Below are 15,142 nucleotides of genomic sequence, written 5' to 3' on the forward strand. Positions count from 1 at the left end.
CTCTTAGTTCAGGGCTAGTTAGTTTCCTTAAGAGCATTTGGTGAGGGACATTGTCAAAGGCTTTCTGAAAATCCAAATACATTGTATCCACTGGATCCGCTTTATTCATGGGCTTATTGACTCCCTCAGAGAATTCTCATACATTGGTGAGGCCTGACTTCTGTTTACAAAAGCCATTGACTCTTTCCCAGCAAATCATGTTTATCTATGTGTCTGATAATTCTGTTTTTTTACAATAGTTCCTTCCAAATTGGCCTATAATTGCAGGGGTTGCCTCTAGAGACCTTTTTGAAAAATTTGCATTACATTAGCTGCCTGACAGAATAATCCTTGGGTTGTAGAAAGCAGGTATAGCGAATTCCATACTATCCTCCTGCCTCCATGTAGGGGGTGTGGAGAAGCATGGAGATCTATGTCTGGGGCAGAGGGCATGGTGTGCCACCTATCCTAGGCCAGCACAGCATCTGGGCTAACCTAGGCCTGTGAGGAGTGGGTGTGAGGAGCCTGTGCAGAACTGAGAGCTGAGATCAGGCTGCTTCCATGGAGAGATTCTGTGAGCTGGATTTTGCGGCCCCTGCTATCTGTGAGTGCTGAGTAGCCCCACAGTGATCAATAGAACTGTTCGTGTCAGTCATCGCTCCTCACCCTGAGCAAGGTCTGCACAATCCAGCCCTTTATGTGCAGAAAGGACATTGCTGTCCTGCCCAGAGCTCGCACGCAGGGTGACTGGGCTGTGGGGGGAGCAGTCTAGGCTACAGACTGCACCAGTGCTTCTCCTCCCCTCCCCCAAGTGAAACACACCCACAGGCAGTAAGTTCTGGCAGGGCAGTGACAATGACACAGATCCTGTGGGCTCTGGCAGGCAGCTGGGAAAGACCCCAGTGGTAGGCAGCACAGTGACAGGGACTGTGGGCTCAGGCATCATGTCTGCAGAGAGAATTAGCATGTCCTTTTCTCTCCTTATTTTCCCCATGGGTTCACCCATGTTGCATTAACTACAGGAATGCGGGCAGAGCTGAATGCTGTGAAAAAGATAAAACCCAATCTGGACATAGAATTATAGACAAGGTATCGAGTGGGAGCCACTGCACCAACACGGTTCTGGCCTGGCTGCCCTGCCACTAGCTGGGTCAGCAGCCAGGAACAGATGAGAACCTGGCCCTCCTAAGAGGGATCCCACCATTCCGAGACTCCATCATCCTGGGATCCAATGTGGAATTATGATTCTGTCCCAATCGCTCAGTCACTCTTTGTTGTATGTTTTTTCCTCCCACCCTTCCAGTTTTACACAATCCCACAGCTATTGACGGCTTTCTGTGTCCATCTCCAACATTTATTTATGCCAGATGTTTGTTTCTGTGTCAGTTTGGCTGGAGTCCAACCAAGCTCATGAATCAAGAACTGATGCTGTACTTCGGAGTTTGTATTTCTTGCCAAAGTTTGTTCTGTTCTTGTGCACAAGAATTTTCCCATTGTCCAAGGCTGGGGGAGTCCTCAGGGATGCTTCCCAGCCCACTTTCTCAGGGTCCCAGTTTCTTATTCATTATGGTCAAAAAGCTTGTGCAGGCAGAATGATAGTTTGGGCAGCTAAAAGAGGGTTCATTTACCCTTCTCTGGGTGCTCATGGCTTTATCAGAAATGTGCTGTAGGTGGCCACAAAGGACTGTGAAGATTCATTTGGGAGTGGAAAATAAAGAAGCAGGACAGGGAGATGATTAATGGCCAATCACCCAGTTGCATGTGCCTGGACAGATGCTGCTGGCTGTTCTAATTATGCCTGGTGCACGATTAATTTAGCAGGCACAAGTGAAGACATTTACTTCTGTCATAAACAGATAGTTAAGGGTTAATGTCTCTTTTACCTGTAAAGGGTTAAGAAGCTCAGTAAACCTGGCTGACACCTGACCAGAGGACCAATAAGGGGACAAGATACTTTCAAATCTTGGTGGAGGGAAGTCTTTTTTGTTTGTGTTCTTTGTTTTAGGGGTTGTTCGCTCTCGGGACATGAGAGGGACCAGACATCCATCCAGGCTCTCCAAATCTTTCTGAATCAGTCTCATGTTTCACATTTGTAAGTACCTAGTCAGGAAGGCATGTTAGTCTTATGTTTGTTTTCTCAATCTGTAAATGTTTCTTTTGCTGGAAGGATTTTTACCTGTTTGCTGTAACTTTAAACCTGAGGCTAGAGGGGATTTCTCTGGCTATATACATTTAAATACCCTGTAAGCATTTCCCATCCTGATTTTACAGAGATAAGTTTTACCTTTTCTTTTTCTTTAATTAAAAGCTTTCTTTTTAAGAACCTGATTGATTTTTCTTTGTTTTAAGATCCAAGGAGTTTGGATCTGTGTGAAGCCTCTCAAGGCAACCCAGGGAGGGGAAAGTCTGGGGGGAAAAGGATGGGGGAATGGTTAATTTCTCCTTGTGTTAAGATCTAAAGGATTTAGATCTGTGTTCCCCAGGGAAGGTTTTGGGGGGAATGGAAAGTGTACCAAAACACTATATTTTTGGTTGGTGGCAGCGCTATCAGATCTAAGCTAGGAATTAAGCTTAGAAGGGTACATGCAGGTCCCCACCTTTTGGACGCTAAAGTTCAGAGTGGGGGAGGAAACCTTGACAACTTCATAGCCACTCACTTGCTCTCACAGCTACAACAGAGCCACAGACCCTATTACGCATTGATTAAAATACCTCCAAACACACACTTTGGGTCTGAGTGAAAGACATAGAGCTGAGGTGGGCTTGGCCTGGGCAGAAGATGAACCTGAGCTTTATCTGGCTCTGAGCAAAATAGAGTTAGAAGAAAATATACATTTTAAAAGCAGGTCATGTGGGAGAGGGGAGGGCTGGAGATAGTAGGGGGCTGTAGCCCAAGAGCCACTTGACTAAATGAGTCCAAGTTTCAACCAACAACTCCACCCTAGCAATTTTCAGGCCAATCTGCTACTGCACATGGATTTTAAAATGCTTGGAAAAATCAGCTGTAAACTGCAACACAGGCTTAGCTATGGGGCAGCTCTTTTCCCTCCATAACTGAAAAGGGGCCTCTGGGAGAATCCTAAACTACGTTACAAAGGGTGACTATAGGTGAAGAGCCATTACACGCCCAGTGGGCACTTGTGCAGCATTCCCACACCATACGATTGTGTAAACAGAAATTTGGAAAGTCTTGAAAATAATCCTGGGGAGTGAGGAAATTGTAGGGATAGTCCAAGAACTATTGGAGAAGTTATTGGCCATGAAATCTGAGCATTCTATGCATGCAGAGACAGAATGCGATAGGCCCTGTCTGCCTCCAGGTGTTGCTTGGTGACTGATAATGCTTAGCTGAAGAGTAACTAGCAATGAGAGTGCCAAGAAGGTGTCACCCACCTGTTTCCTTATGCTCCTTGTCTCTTCTTGGCCTCTGGGGGTTACCAAGTATGTTTGTCTTGTGATTAAAAAATGTTTCTTCACTCTGAGGAGCCTACACTGGATTTTTTTAGTGTATGAATTCATAGCAATTGAAGCAGGCCATGCAGTAGATTATCCTGCTAATCCTGGATTGGTTTATATGGTAATTCCTCTGTTGCGAGGCAAGTACAAATTCTGCCCTCAGTTACATCTGTGTAATGCCTCTGATGCATAGAAGTTATGCCTGGACAAGACCCATGATCTTCCTGCCAGTGCAGGGTTGTTCCTGCAAAAGCCAAAGGGGCTGCACAGGGGGTAACTCAAGGTGGAATTTGACCCTAACACACTCTGTGTGATTCTCCCCTGCACGGCCCCATCCTCAGACAACTGCGTTTGAGCAAAGCTGGTGTGACGAGCCTATTAAACCTTACTAGGGAATTTCACTCACTCTGTAGGCCTAATACTGCTGCCATTGGAGTCAATGCACATCTCATTGACTGCAGAGGGGCAGGAATGGGCTGTAACGGGTGTGTGTGTGTGTGCAAAATTCAAACTGGCTTAACAAACTGTTGTGGTCTTATTTAGCCCTTCCTTGCTACACCTGCAGAAGGAGTGAGGCTTGGAGGGAAGGGTTAAAAGGGGATTGCCCAGCTAAGGTAAGAGCTGGCTGAGAGGGAGCCTAAACCCCTTGCTCCCAGAGTGAGAGAAGTCTGCCCGGGCCCAGGACCTGACTAGAGATAGCTGCCTGCCAGAGCCTCGCTGAGGGAAAGGAGGCCTCCTGTGGGGCTAGTGTTCGATTGTTACCAGTGACTTGCCTGTGGGTGCTGAGCAGGCTGCAGGTGCCCCTCCTCATGTAACAGCCAAACACAGAGCTGACTAGGGACCCAACAGTGCTCTGTAGCAACAACTTGAGCAACCGGGTCACCCCAGCTTTGTAGGTCTGAACCAAAGCCCACCAAAGTCGAACTGAGTCTTTCCATTGATGTTAATGGGAGTTGAATTCAGTCATATGTGACAAAGGTACCTCAGGAGTAACCTTCAAGTCACACCTGCATCAGTCTCTTCTTAGGATGTGACTGGGCTGGTTCGGCGCTTACTTTGAAGATGGTGTTTTCCTCTGACTCTAAAGCAGAAGCCAGGGTGAGTCGGGGTGTGATGGTCTCGATCTTGGGCTGTGAGAGAACATCCCCATCCCCAGAGTGTCCCATGTTCTATGCAGTCAGGTTCCTCTTCCAAACAGAGCATGTGGCAACACCAGAAGATAGGAGATCCTAGCTGCATTTTGTAATGGTTACAGAGTAGGGTGACCAGACAGCAAGTGTGAAAAATCAGGACAGAGGGTGGGAGGTAATAGGAGTCTATATAAGAAAAAGACCCAAAAATCGGGACTGTCCCTATAAAATTGGGACATCTGGTAACCCTATTACAGAGTGTGCCCTGTTCCATGGCTGCCCCTCTCCCTGCGCACCCTGCTGTGATCTGTGTCCCTTTTTGTGCTCCCCCACCCCCATGGCCCTTTTTTGTAAATGATTGTTGCCTGGCATGTGGTCGGCAATGGGAACATCTTTGCCTTTGTGTGATATGGCAGGTCACTCCAGGATCCTGTTTCATTGCAGGCAGCATGTGACAATCACTGAGTGGTGCAGACAGGAGATGTGGAGAGAGCAGAGAGTGGCCAAAGCAGCTGAATGGATTAACAGGTGAAGTGGGGCCCCTCAAGAACTGGCTGGGATTTATCAGGAGGGGAGTGACGTTTTCACAGGGCACAATGTGAATACCGCACGGTACTGATGTAGGGGTTTTCCACTGCATGTGCCATGGCAGTCAAAGCTTTTGCAGAGAGAGACATTTCCCCTGCCTACTTTTTCAGCATTTGCCTTAGGAGCTGCTTGGGCTGGTTCTTGCTTGAAGCCAGCAGATCTCTCTCACCCCTGGTCTACTCTTGTGTTCCCCATGTAGCAGTAACAGGGCCCTCAGTTCAGGGATTATAACATCCCTTCCCACTGCACCCGAGGCAGCGAATGAACAGAGGGGAGCGCGGGGTGTTTGCAGGGCCCACATCTTTGGCTTTTTCTGATCCCCAAAGGGGCTTCTGTCTGCACTTATGTATTTCTGGTGTGAAACCCACTGGAGAATCAGGATGGCACAATTTAGGGGGTTGGCTCCATGAGAGAATGCTACAAGGTTAATTTAAACCAGATTTCAGAGAGGCTGGAATGCAGGATGATGGGTAAGGCTGATGATGAAGGGCTGGACTGGGAGTTGAGACTATTGGGTTCAGTTCCTTCCTCTACCAGTGCGACCTTGGTCAAGTCACTTTGACTGAGGTCCATGAAGATATTCAGGATCCAAATTTCCATGGTAATCAATGGATCTGGGCATTAGTCCATCTGTGCTTCAGTTCCTCATTTGTAAAAGGAGGATCCTACTGCCCTACCTCACAGGGGTGTTGGATGAGAAACCAATAAAAATATTGTGAGTTGCTCAGATACTAGGTGGACCTGCTAACATTTGCAAGCAGAGAACCAGTAGTTTCCATTTATAGATATGTGCGTAAATATGTCAGGGGCCTCACGACCCGCAGCTTCCGCCGTTTGCCTCTCACCCCTCAGTCCTCCCATGTCTCTCTGCTGGCCCATGGGTACCTCTGCCTAGCCCCCTCCATTTACCTGTTATAGCTCATGTGCTTCTGCTGCCCCCTCCCCTTCTGTCCTTCAGCCACGTGTCTTTGCAGCCGCGTGCTGGGGGAGGTGTGGAGCAGCACTGCCCCAGGGTGAGGTCAGGGAGCAATTATGGGTTTGCAGGAGGAGCATCACCTTCATATTGGTGCACATAATAAAATGCATGTGGTGGGGCTGGGGATGAGGAGTTTGGGGTACGGGAGAAGGCTCAGGCCTGGGGCAGGGTGTGGGGGGTGAGGGCTCTGGTTAGGGGTGAAGGCTCTGGGGTGTGCTTGGAATGAGGGGCTTGGGATGCGGGAGGAGGCTCCAGGCTGGGGCAGAGGTTGGGGTGCAGGCTTGGGGGTGGAGCCAGGGATGAGGGGTTTGGGGTGCAGGCTGCCTCAGGGCTGCAGTGGGGAGAGAGGACTTCCCCCAGCCCTCTCTCATCGCACTAGCTTGGGGCCAGGGGAGAGGTGCCTCTTCCCCACCATGGTAGCTCCAGAAGGGCCGGGCCAAGGGAGGGGCTCCTCTTCCCCGGCCTTGGCAAATCCGGAGCTGGTCCATGCTGGGGGAGAGGCATCTCCCCGCTGCAGCCCTGAGCCCCTGCCTGGGGCTTAATAGGCAGCTGCATGGCCATGCATCTAAGGCCTGGTCTACACTAGGGGGGCGGTTCGAACTAAGGTATGCAAGTTCAGCTACGCGAATAGCGTAGCTGAACTCGAAGTACCTTAGTTCGAAGTACTTACCCGTCCTCACGCCGCGGGATCAAAGTCCGCGGCTCCCCCGTCGACTCCGCCACCGCCATTTGCGGTGGTGGAGTTCTGGAGTTGACAGGAGCGCGTTCGGAGTTTGATATATCGCGTCTAGATGAGACGCGATATATCGAACTCCGAGAAGTCGATTGCTACCCGCCGACCCGGCGGGTAGTATGGACGTACCCTTAGAGGGAACTTAGGTTGCAACACCCCATCAGAACACCCAGGAGGAAAATGAATAATTTTCTATTCAGTGGTTTGTGCTGAATGAGGCCTGGGGCCACACATTGAGTCAGCAGGACAAAAACACAAAAGAACAGCTTACAAGAAGTGGAAGATTGGACAAATAACCAGGGAGGAGTATAAAAGTATTGTTCAGGCATGCAGGTGTGAAATCAGGAAGGCCAAATCACACTTGGAGTTGCAGCTAGCCGGAGATGTTAGGAGTAACACGAAGGGTTTCTTTAGGTATGTTAGCAACAGGAAGAAAGTCAAGGAAAGTGTGGGCCCCTTGCTGAATGAGGGAGGGAACCTAGTGACAGAGGATGTGGAGAAAGCTAGTGTACTCAATGCTTTTTTTGCCTCTGTCTTCACAGACAAGGTCAGCTCCCAGACAGCTGCACTCTGGAGCACGGTATGTGGAGGAGGTGACCAGCTCTCTGTGGAGAAAGAAGTAGTTCGGGGCTATTTAGGAAAGCTGGACGAGCACAAGTCCATGGAGCCGGATGCGCTGCATCCGAGGGTGCTAAAGGAGTTGGCCGATGAGATTGCAGAGCCATTGGCCATTATCTTTGAAAAATCATGGCGATCGGGGGAGGTCCCGGATGACTGGAAAAAAGCTAATGTAGTGCCCATCTTTAAAAAAGGGAAGAAGGAAGATCCAGGGAACTACAGGCCAGTCAGTCTCACCTCAGTCCCTGGAAAAATCATGGAACAGGTCCTCAAGGAATCAATCCTGAACCACTTAAAGGAGGGGAAAGTGATCAGGAACAGTCAGCATGGATTCACCAAGGGCAAGTCATGCCTGACTAACCTAATTGCCTTCTATGACGAGATAACCGGCTCTGTGGATGAGGGGAAAGCAGTGGATGTACTATTTCTGGACTTTAGCAAAGCTTTTGATACAGTCTCCCACAGTATTCTTGCCAGCAAGTTAAAGAAGTATGGGCTGGATGAATGGACGGTAAGGTGGATAGAAAACTGTCTAGATGGTCGGGCTCAATGGGTAGTGATCAATGGTTCCATGTCTAGTTGGCAGCCGGTATCAAGTAGAGTGCCCCAAGGGTCGGTGCTGGGGCCGGTTTTATTCAATATCTTCATTAACGATCTGGAGGATGGTGTGGACTGCACCCTTAGCAAGTTTGCAGATGACACTAAACTGGGAGGAGTGGTTGATACGCTGGAGGGTAGGGCTAGGATACAGAGGGACCTAGACAAATTAGAGGATTGGGCCAAAAGAAATATGATGAGGTTCAACAAGGACAAGTGCAGAGTCCTGCACTTAGGATGGAAGAATCCCATGCACTGCTACAGACTAGGGACCAAATGGCTGGGCAGCAGTTCTGCAGAAAAGGACCTAGGGGTTACGGTGGACGAAAAGCTGAATATGAGTCAACAGTGTGCCCTTGTTGCCAAGAAGGCTAATGGCATTTTGGGTTGTATAAGTAGGGGCATTTCCAGCAGATCAAGTGATGTGATCATTCCCCTCTACTCAGCACTGGTGAGGCCTCATTTGGAGTACTGTGTCCAGTTTTGGGCCCCACACTACAAGAAGGATGTGGATAAATTGGAGAGAGTCCAGCGGAGGGCAACAAAAATGATTAGGGGGCTGGAGCACATGACTTATGAGGAGAGGCTGAGGGAACTGGGATTCTTTAGTCTGCAGAAGAGAAGAATGAGGGGGGATTTGATAGCTGCTTTCAGCTACCTGAAAGGGGGTTCCAAAGAGGATGGATCTAGACTGTTCTCAGTGGTAGAAGATGACAGAACAAGGAGTAATGGTCTCAAGTTGCAGAGGGGGAGGTTTAGGCTGGATATTAGGAAAAACTTTTTCACTAGTAGGGTGGTGGTGAACTGGAATGGGTTACCTAGGGAGGTAGTGGAATCTCCTTCCTTAGAGGTTTTTAAGGTCAGGCTTGACAAAGCCCTGGCTGGGATGATTTAGTTGGGTTTGGTCCTGCTTTGAGCAGGGGGTTGGACTAGATGACCTCCTGATGTCCCTTCCAACCCTGAGATTCTATGATTCTATGAAAAGGATCCTGACTAGCTGTCCAGCCAGCAAATGGGGAAAAAATGGGATGTGATCAAGTGACGTCAAAGACTATATCATGGTGCACATGCACAAGGGGGCTGAACTCCTGTCCCATGGGCATCCTTAATTCTGGCATTTCCTATCTTTTAAGTGCTTGAATCAGTAACCTTATGTTCTTGTAAAACAGGGATTTAATATTTGTTTTAATTTAATTTGATATAATATATGTGTGTGTCATTCCTGAGGGGGAGGCCGAGGGAGTCTGTGTGGGCTGGAGTTGTGAGAAGAGACTAATGGATGCAGTAGGGGACCAACCACCAGAGAGAGTGACCATAACACCTAAGTCACTAGCCTCAACATGTGAGTGTCTCTAGGGCAGTGGTTATCATGTTCACTCTATGTGCAGGGCAGATACAAGCAAATGCAGCCCTCTGTAAAGCTATGTATTTAGGGACCCGTATATGGGCCATCCCTTGGCAGTAGTACTAAAGCTGACTTACACCAACTGAGATCTGCCCTCAGGCAGAAACCCCTCTCTCTGCTTCCATCCTAAGAGGAGTCGGACCAATGGATTCTGGTTCCCTTTTTTCTTACTACTTTGCTGAAATGAACAGCGAACCTCTTGTTTCCACTTCTCAGCTGGGACAAAGGCTTCTGGCAGCTGCAAACAAAAACAAAAACACAAGAAATTCTTAAAATGAGGCAACAAAGCCCCAAATGGTGGCAGGTGGTGGGGTGTGAGCCAGCATGGGAGCTCAGAGTTGCTGCTTCTTTGATCTCAAAGAAAATTGCCCCAGAAAGACGACAGAGACTAAGAATTTCACTTGGATGTATCAGAAACGTGTCCTCCTTCTTCCATTTAACAAGCAGCAATTTCCTTCTGAGTAACTGTATGAGTGACTCGTAAAACTTTCCAAGCTCACTTTTGACACTTATGATATTTGTGGTCCACGAAGATCCAATTCTGCTTACTTCGTTTTTGTCAAAAGTTCTGTTTTCATGATTTTTTAAATATGAAAGATAGGGATTCTTTCCCCCACTCCCGAATAGGATGTAAGCCTCAGCTCCTGCTGATATCACTGCTATTTATGTATCAAGATGATGCAAAGTCCAGTCCCCATTCTGTCAGCTGCTCGCTATTATACGTGGCTTGTCTTGGTTAAAGCTGCTACGATATTTTCTCCCAACATGGAGTGTGTGGGAAGGGAAAAGTGGTGAACATGTCTATGGAGTTCATAACCTCACTATTCAGAGAAACAAGTTGCTGAAGCCAAAGAGGTGAATCCTAAAGTCAATAAAAGAAATAAAAACCAACACAGTATACATACATGGACTAAGAAGGCTTTAAATCATACTGGCTGTGGTATGAGGGTTGTTAGAGAAATTCAGAAAGTGCTGAAGTTCAGTTTTAGCTGGAGATGTTTTAGTTTCTTTGTATTGCACAATAAACTTTGAGCAAACAGTTTCCTGTTCCTCTCCCTATGTTTTTTTTATATATATATATATATATATATATATATATATATATATATATATATATATATATATATATATATATATATAATATATATATATATATATATATATATATATATATATATATATATATATATCTGTGTTTGAACACAAAGAAGACGGAGCGAAACACATCAAACCAGGGCCTTCAGATGATGTTGATGAGAGCGTTCTGACTAACAGTAAGTCCATCACTTTCTGCATTTTCTCTTGGGATAGGCTAACTTTAATCTGAGCTAGTTGTAGTTTGTACATGTGGGTGGAGAGACCTGTCAGATTGGGTTAGTGGCAGCGGGGCTCTGGTGGCTATTTAAAGGGTCCAGGGCAGTAAAGGCAGCGGGAGCCCCGTCCCTTTAAATAGCCCCCGTAGCCCCACTGCTACTATCCCAGGGCTCCAGCAGAAGGGCTCTGGCAGCAAATTAAAGGGCCCGGGGCTCCAGCCGGTGCTGGAAGCCCCAGGACCTTTAAATTGCTGCTTGGGGAAGCTGGGCTGCACTGGTACGGCGCACCTGCTCTTGCCACTACGCCGTACCGGGGCTTACCGGCTTACTTTCACCTCTGCCTGACCCCATCCACCACCACCCCGACAGACCCCCAGAATGCCCACGCCTACCCAACCCTTCCCCGTCCCCTGACCACCCCCCCAGAACCTCCGCCCCCTCCAACCGCTTCTTGTCCCTTATCAAACCCCTCCTCCCAGCCCCGGTCCGGCCCCCTTACCATGCTGCTCAGGACAGCGTGTATGGATGCCGCGTGGCCCGCTGGAGCTCACAGCCCCACCCCGTTACCATGCTGCTCAAAGCAGCAGGAGCTGCAGAGCTGCCCAGGAGCGGTCCAGAGTGCTGGCGCCGGGCTCTGCGAGAGCAGGGAAGGTAGGGGAGGGGCTGGGGGAGCCTCCCCAGCTGGGAACTCAGGTGGGCCAGACAGGTTGGTCCCACGGGCTGGATGCGGCCCACGGCCCGGAGTTTGCCCACCCCTTTAACAACCGGTTCTAAACCAGCTTCTAAATTTAACAACCGGTTTGTGCGAACCAGCTCCAGCTCACCACTGAACACACCATATGTCAGAAGTTACCACTGCTCCACCTCACTTTGCTCTGATATTCAAAATACCCAGGAGGTTCTCACAAGCTAACGCTGGATCTCAGGATGCAGGGCCTGATATTCCAGGACTGTATTTTCTGGGTTTATATTTTTGAAATGTTAATTAAATTAGGGTGTCCCACCTCTATTTTCAAACCCAGTTGGCTGATAAATACTATTACCATAGCCCCTATCTTCCTAAAACCTCACTTGGCTTTACAAACATTAGCTAAGCTGCACCTCACCCTGTGCGTTAGATCAGTAGGATTATCTCCATTTTACAGATGTGGCTACAAGCACAAAGAATCATTTGTGAGAGAGAAACACTGAGGAGTTATGAATCCCAGTGACCTTCTCCCACTACTAGCTTACTTCTTTCCTCAACATGGGAATAATTGTTGTTATTAATGATCCAATTAATGATTAACACCAAGATTTTACATTGCATTTTAGCTTCTCTCTTGATGCCCAGTGATGAGAAACCAAAGCAGCAGAATCAGTGACTTGCTCTTACGAGCTCTCGACAACCTTTCTCAGGAAGATTTGAAAAGATTTAAAGACAAACTGTCACATTCTGACTTTGAGGGGAAAGGTAACATCCCCCGAGGTCGGCTGGAGAATGCCGACAGGATAGATACGAAGAACCTCCTGATGGAATTCTATAGTGGAGATGCTGCAGTAGATGTAACCATAGAGGTTTTCACTCAGATCAACCTCCAAGATTCAGCTGCAAAACTCAGAGAGGAAAGAGAGAAAGGTAAGAAACCTAAAGTTACTGTAAAACCTGGGAGTCTGCCCCAAGAATCTGCTCCAGGGCGGCAGCAGCAGGAACAGGAGAAACAGGCTGATAGCAGGAATGACAAATTCTGAATCCAAGCAGGAAGCCAGGGGGACTCAGAGCAGAGATGCCCACAGTGGCCCAGATTCTCTCACCTACTCCACTCCCTTTTCACCACTCAGCTGGCACAAAGGGAGCAGAGACAGCCTGTAACTCTGCATCTGAGGAAATCCGCAGTGTTGGGGAGTCCCCAGTGGGTGTAGAGCCAACAGAGCAGTGCAGAGGGAGTGTCATGGACAGGGAGAGGTGGGGACGAGGAGTAGCTGGAATGCATCCCTAGCTGGAGGATCATTCCTTGGTGACCATTAGCAACTAGTGCAAGTAAGACCAGCCTCCAGGCTGCTCTAACCTGTGCCAGAGCTGGGACAGAGAATTGAGGATCTGTAACTGGTAACTGGTCACAGCAGAGTATTTTATCCCCAAACAGCTGGTTGACAACATGAGACATTCCAGGGGTTCCAGGCAGGATCTTTATTATCTCCAAGGCTATCTTTTAATGCAAGAAACAAATTCAGTGCAGTATAAACAGCCAAGGAGCCAGCAAACCTGCAGAGCTGCAGTTCCAGAGGCTCCAGGCTGCTTTGCAGTGTCCCACAAGAGTGTAAGAGCCAGTGCCAGTGGGGAGCCAGTCTGTAGTGGAGCAGTGTTAGATTCCATGTGCTCAGTCATGGAGTTAAACTCAACCCTGTTACAGTCATTCCTGTTCCACTTCCCTGCATCCTACGGTGCCAGTGGAGCCCAGCTGGGTTGGTTCTGCCTGGGTCCCTGGAATGGAAGCTCTGGGCCTGGCAGTGGGGCTCTCCCTAGAGGCCTTTGGAATTCACTCCCCTGGACAGTCCCCCAGGGGGAGAGTTTAGAAACCTCCAGAGCACAATGCAGGGGGCAGTTACTTGGTTTAGACTGAGCTCCGTCAGGCTGGGACAGTCATGTTATATGTGTGCACAGGGCCTAGTACAATGGGCCCCTGATTGGGGCTCTAGATCCTTCCAAAACTCAGTAATAAAATAATAATTATTGAGGGGTGGGGAAAGGGTTCTTTGTTACCCTAAATTAGTCACAGATGCTTGGCAAAAGGAGTGGCAATATTAAGCAAACTAGTCTGGTTACCTGTGCGGCTTTTAATCCAGTCAGCATCCTACATTCTATCAATAACTGAATCTAGTGAGAAGCTAGGGGGTGTTGGGGGGGAGGCCCCAAGTGGTAGTTATCCCAAATGAACAAATTCCCTCGGGCTGCCCTTAGTGTCTGTTTTAGATCCCTACATTTTAAAGGCTCTCCTGGGCCACCTAGCCCATCCCTGACCGAGGGCAGAATTCTCCTTTGCATGGACCCTTTAGTTGTTTCACCTAATCTGTGTTGGAACATGAGTGTTTGTGAGGGATTCCCTCTCCCCACAAACGCTCCTGAATTGACTGTTTGTCCCAGTGCCAGTTGTTCTGTGTTTCTCTGACCACGTGGCCGGCTCATCATGTAAAGTGCAGACTAGTCATCAGAGGAACCAGGCAGGGGGAGGTCCGAGAAACAGTATTTCCCAAACTGAACTTCATACACTGATGGCTGGTAGCAGTGCTTTCCTTGGTGATTACTTCATTAACAGAGGATGCAATTGGATTATCAGTCACTTGTTGCCTCCATACAGAACAGAAATGCACTTGCATTGAACTACACTCTACATTCTTTCACTGTTATTTAAATGTAATTTCCCTTTCAGAGTTTCACCAGAGTCAAAACCCATCAGAGTTGTCGGCAAAAGGTATGTGATGGCTACCCAGGAAGTGCCTTTCCAGGTGACACCATTAGCACAGGGTTCCCTGGCAATTCTCCAGAAAAGGGAACACCGTGAAACTGCAGTAACACTACCAAAGGCAGCACTGTAAAGATGTTGATGGTGACTGTGGCAATGGCCCTGCAGGTGAGGATCATTCCCTAGGTTTTAATGTGCAGCAGCCAACGTCAATCCCCAGGAAATGCCTTTGTGGTGGTGGTGCTGCTGAGGTCCAATCCTGTTTCCTTTCACAAAGGGGAGAGACGAATAGCAAAGAGAAAATGCTGCTGGTCTCTGATGCTGACGTTCCCGTGCAGCTTCCCTGCTGTTGAGTTACCAGTGCAGCAGGTGTGTTGATCAGCCACCCTGAGACCCAGCAAACTTTTACCAATGTCAGACTAAGGCGTGACTTTTATCTGACTCTGTGGTCAGGCCAACAGCAGTGCTGGGACAGATGGAGTCATCTTGGCCAGCTGAGCCAGACTTTCCTTAGATAGAAAAAGAAAAAAGAAACATGGCGGGGAAGGCAAATGACATGGTGTGTGTCGGGGGAGGGCATGCGGGGTGACATCAGAAGCCTCAGGCTCACATCCTGGGTAGTGTCCAGGATTTCGCCATTTGGTTCCCTCAGGCTGGTCAGAAAGTCTTTCAGGATCAAGATGATGAAGGCCCAACATTGTCATAGAATAACAGAAATGTAGAACTGGAAGGGACCTTGAGTGGTTATCTTGTCCACTCCCCTGCACTGAGCCAAGACCAAGTAAACCTACCCCGTCCCTGACCGGTGTTTGTCTTCATAAAACCCTCCAATGATAGAGACTCCACCACCTTCCTGGGAAGCCTATTCCAGAGCTCACCTAGAAGAATAGTTAGAAAGTTTTCC

General features: G+C 48.4%; 1 protein-coding gene across 1 annotated transcript in view; it reads left to right on the top strand.

Moving 5' to 3' along the window:
* Positions 1-7,941: 7,941 nt before the first annotated feature.
* Positions 7,942-15,142, top strand: part of LOC123370452 (NACHT, LRR and PYD domains-containing protein 3-like) — a 58,665-nt gene continuing 51,464 nt past the window's right edge. Inside the window, exons 1-4 of the mRNA XM_045017038.1 lie at positions 7,942-7,991; positions 10,691-10,756; positions 12,110-12,413; positions 14,206-14,247. Coding sequence (XP_044872973.1) covers positions 12,131-12,413; positions 14,206-14,247 — 325 coding nt within the window. The 5' untranslated portion in view covers positions 7,942-7,991; positions 10,691-10,756; positions 12,110-12,130. The remainder of the gene's footprint in view (positions 7,992-10,690; positions 10,757-12,109; positions 12,414-14,205; positions 14,248-15,142) is intronic.

This window comes from Mauremys mutica, chromosome 4, assembly GCF_020497125.1.
Source record: "Mauremys mutica isolate MM-2020 ecotype Southern chromosome 4, ASM2049712v1, whole genome shotgun sequence".
Taxonomy (NCBI): domain Eukaryota; kingdom Metazoa; phylum Chordata; order Testudines; family Geoemydidae; genus Mauremys; species Mauremys mutica.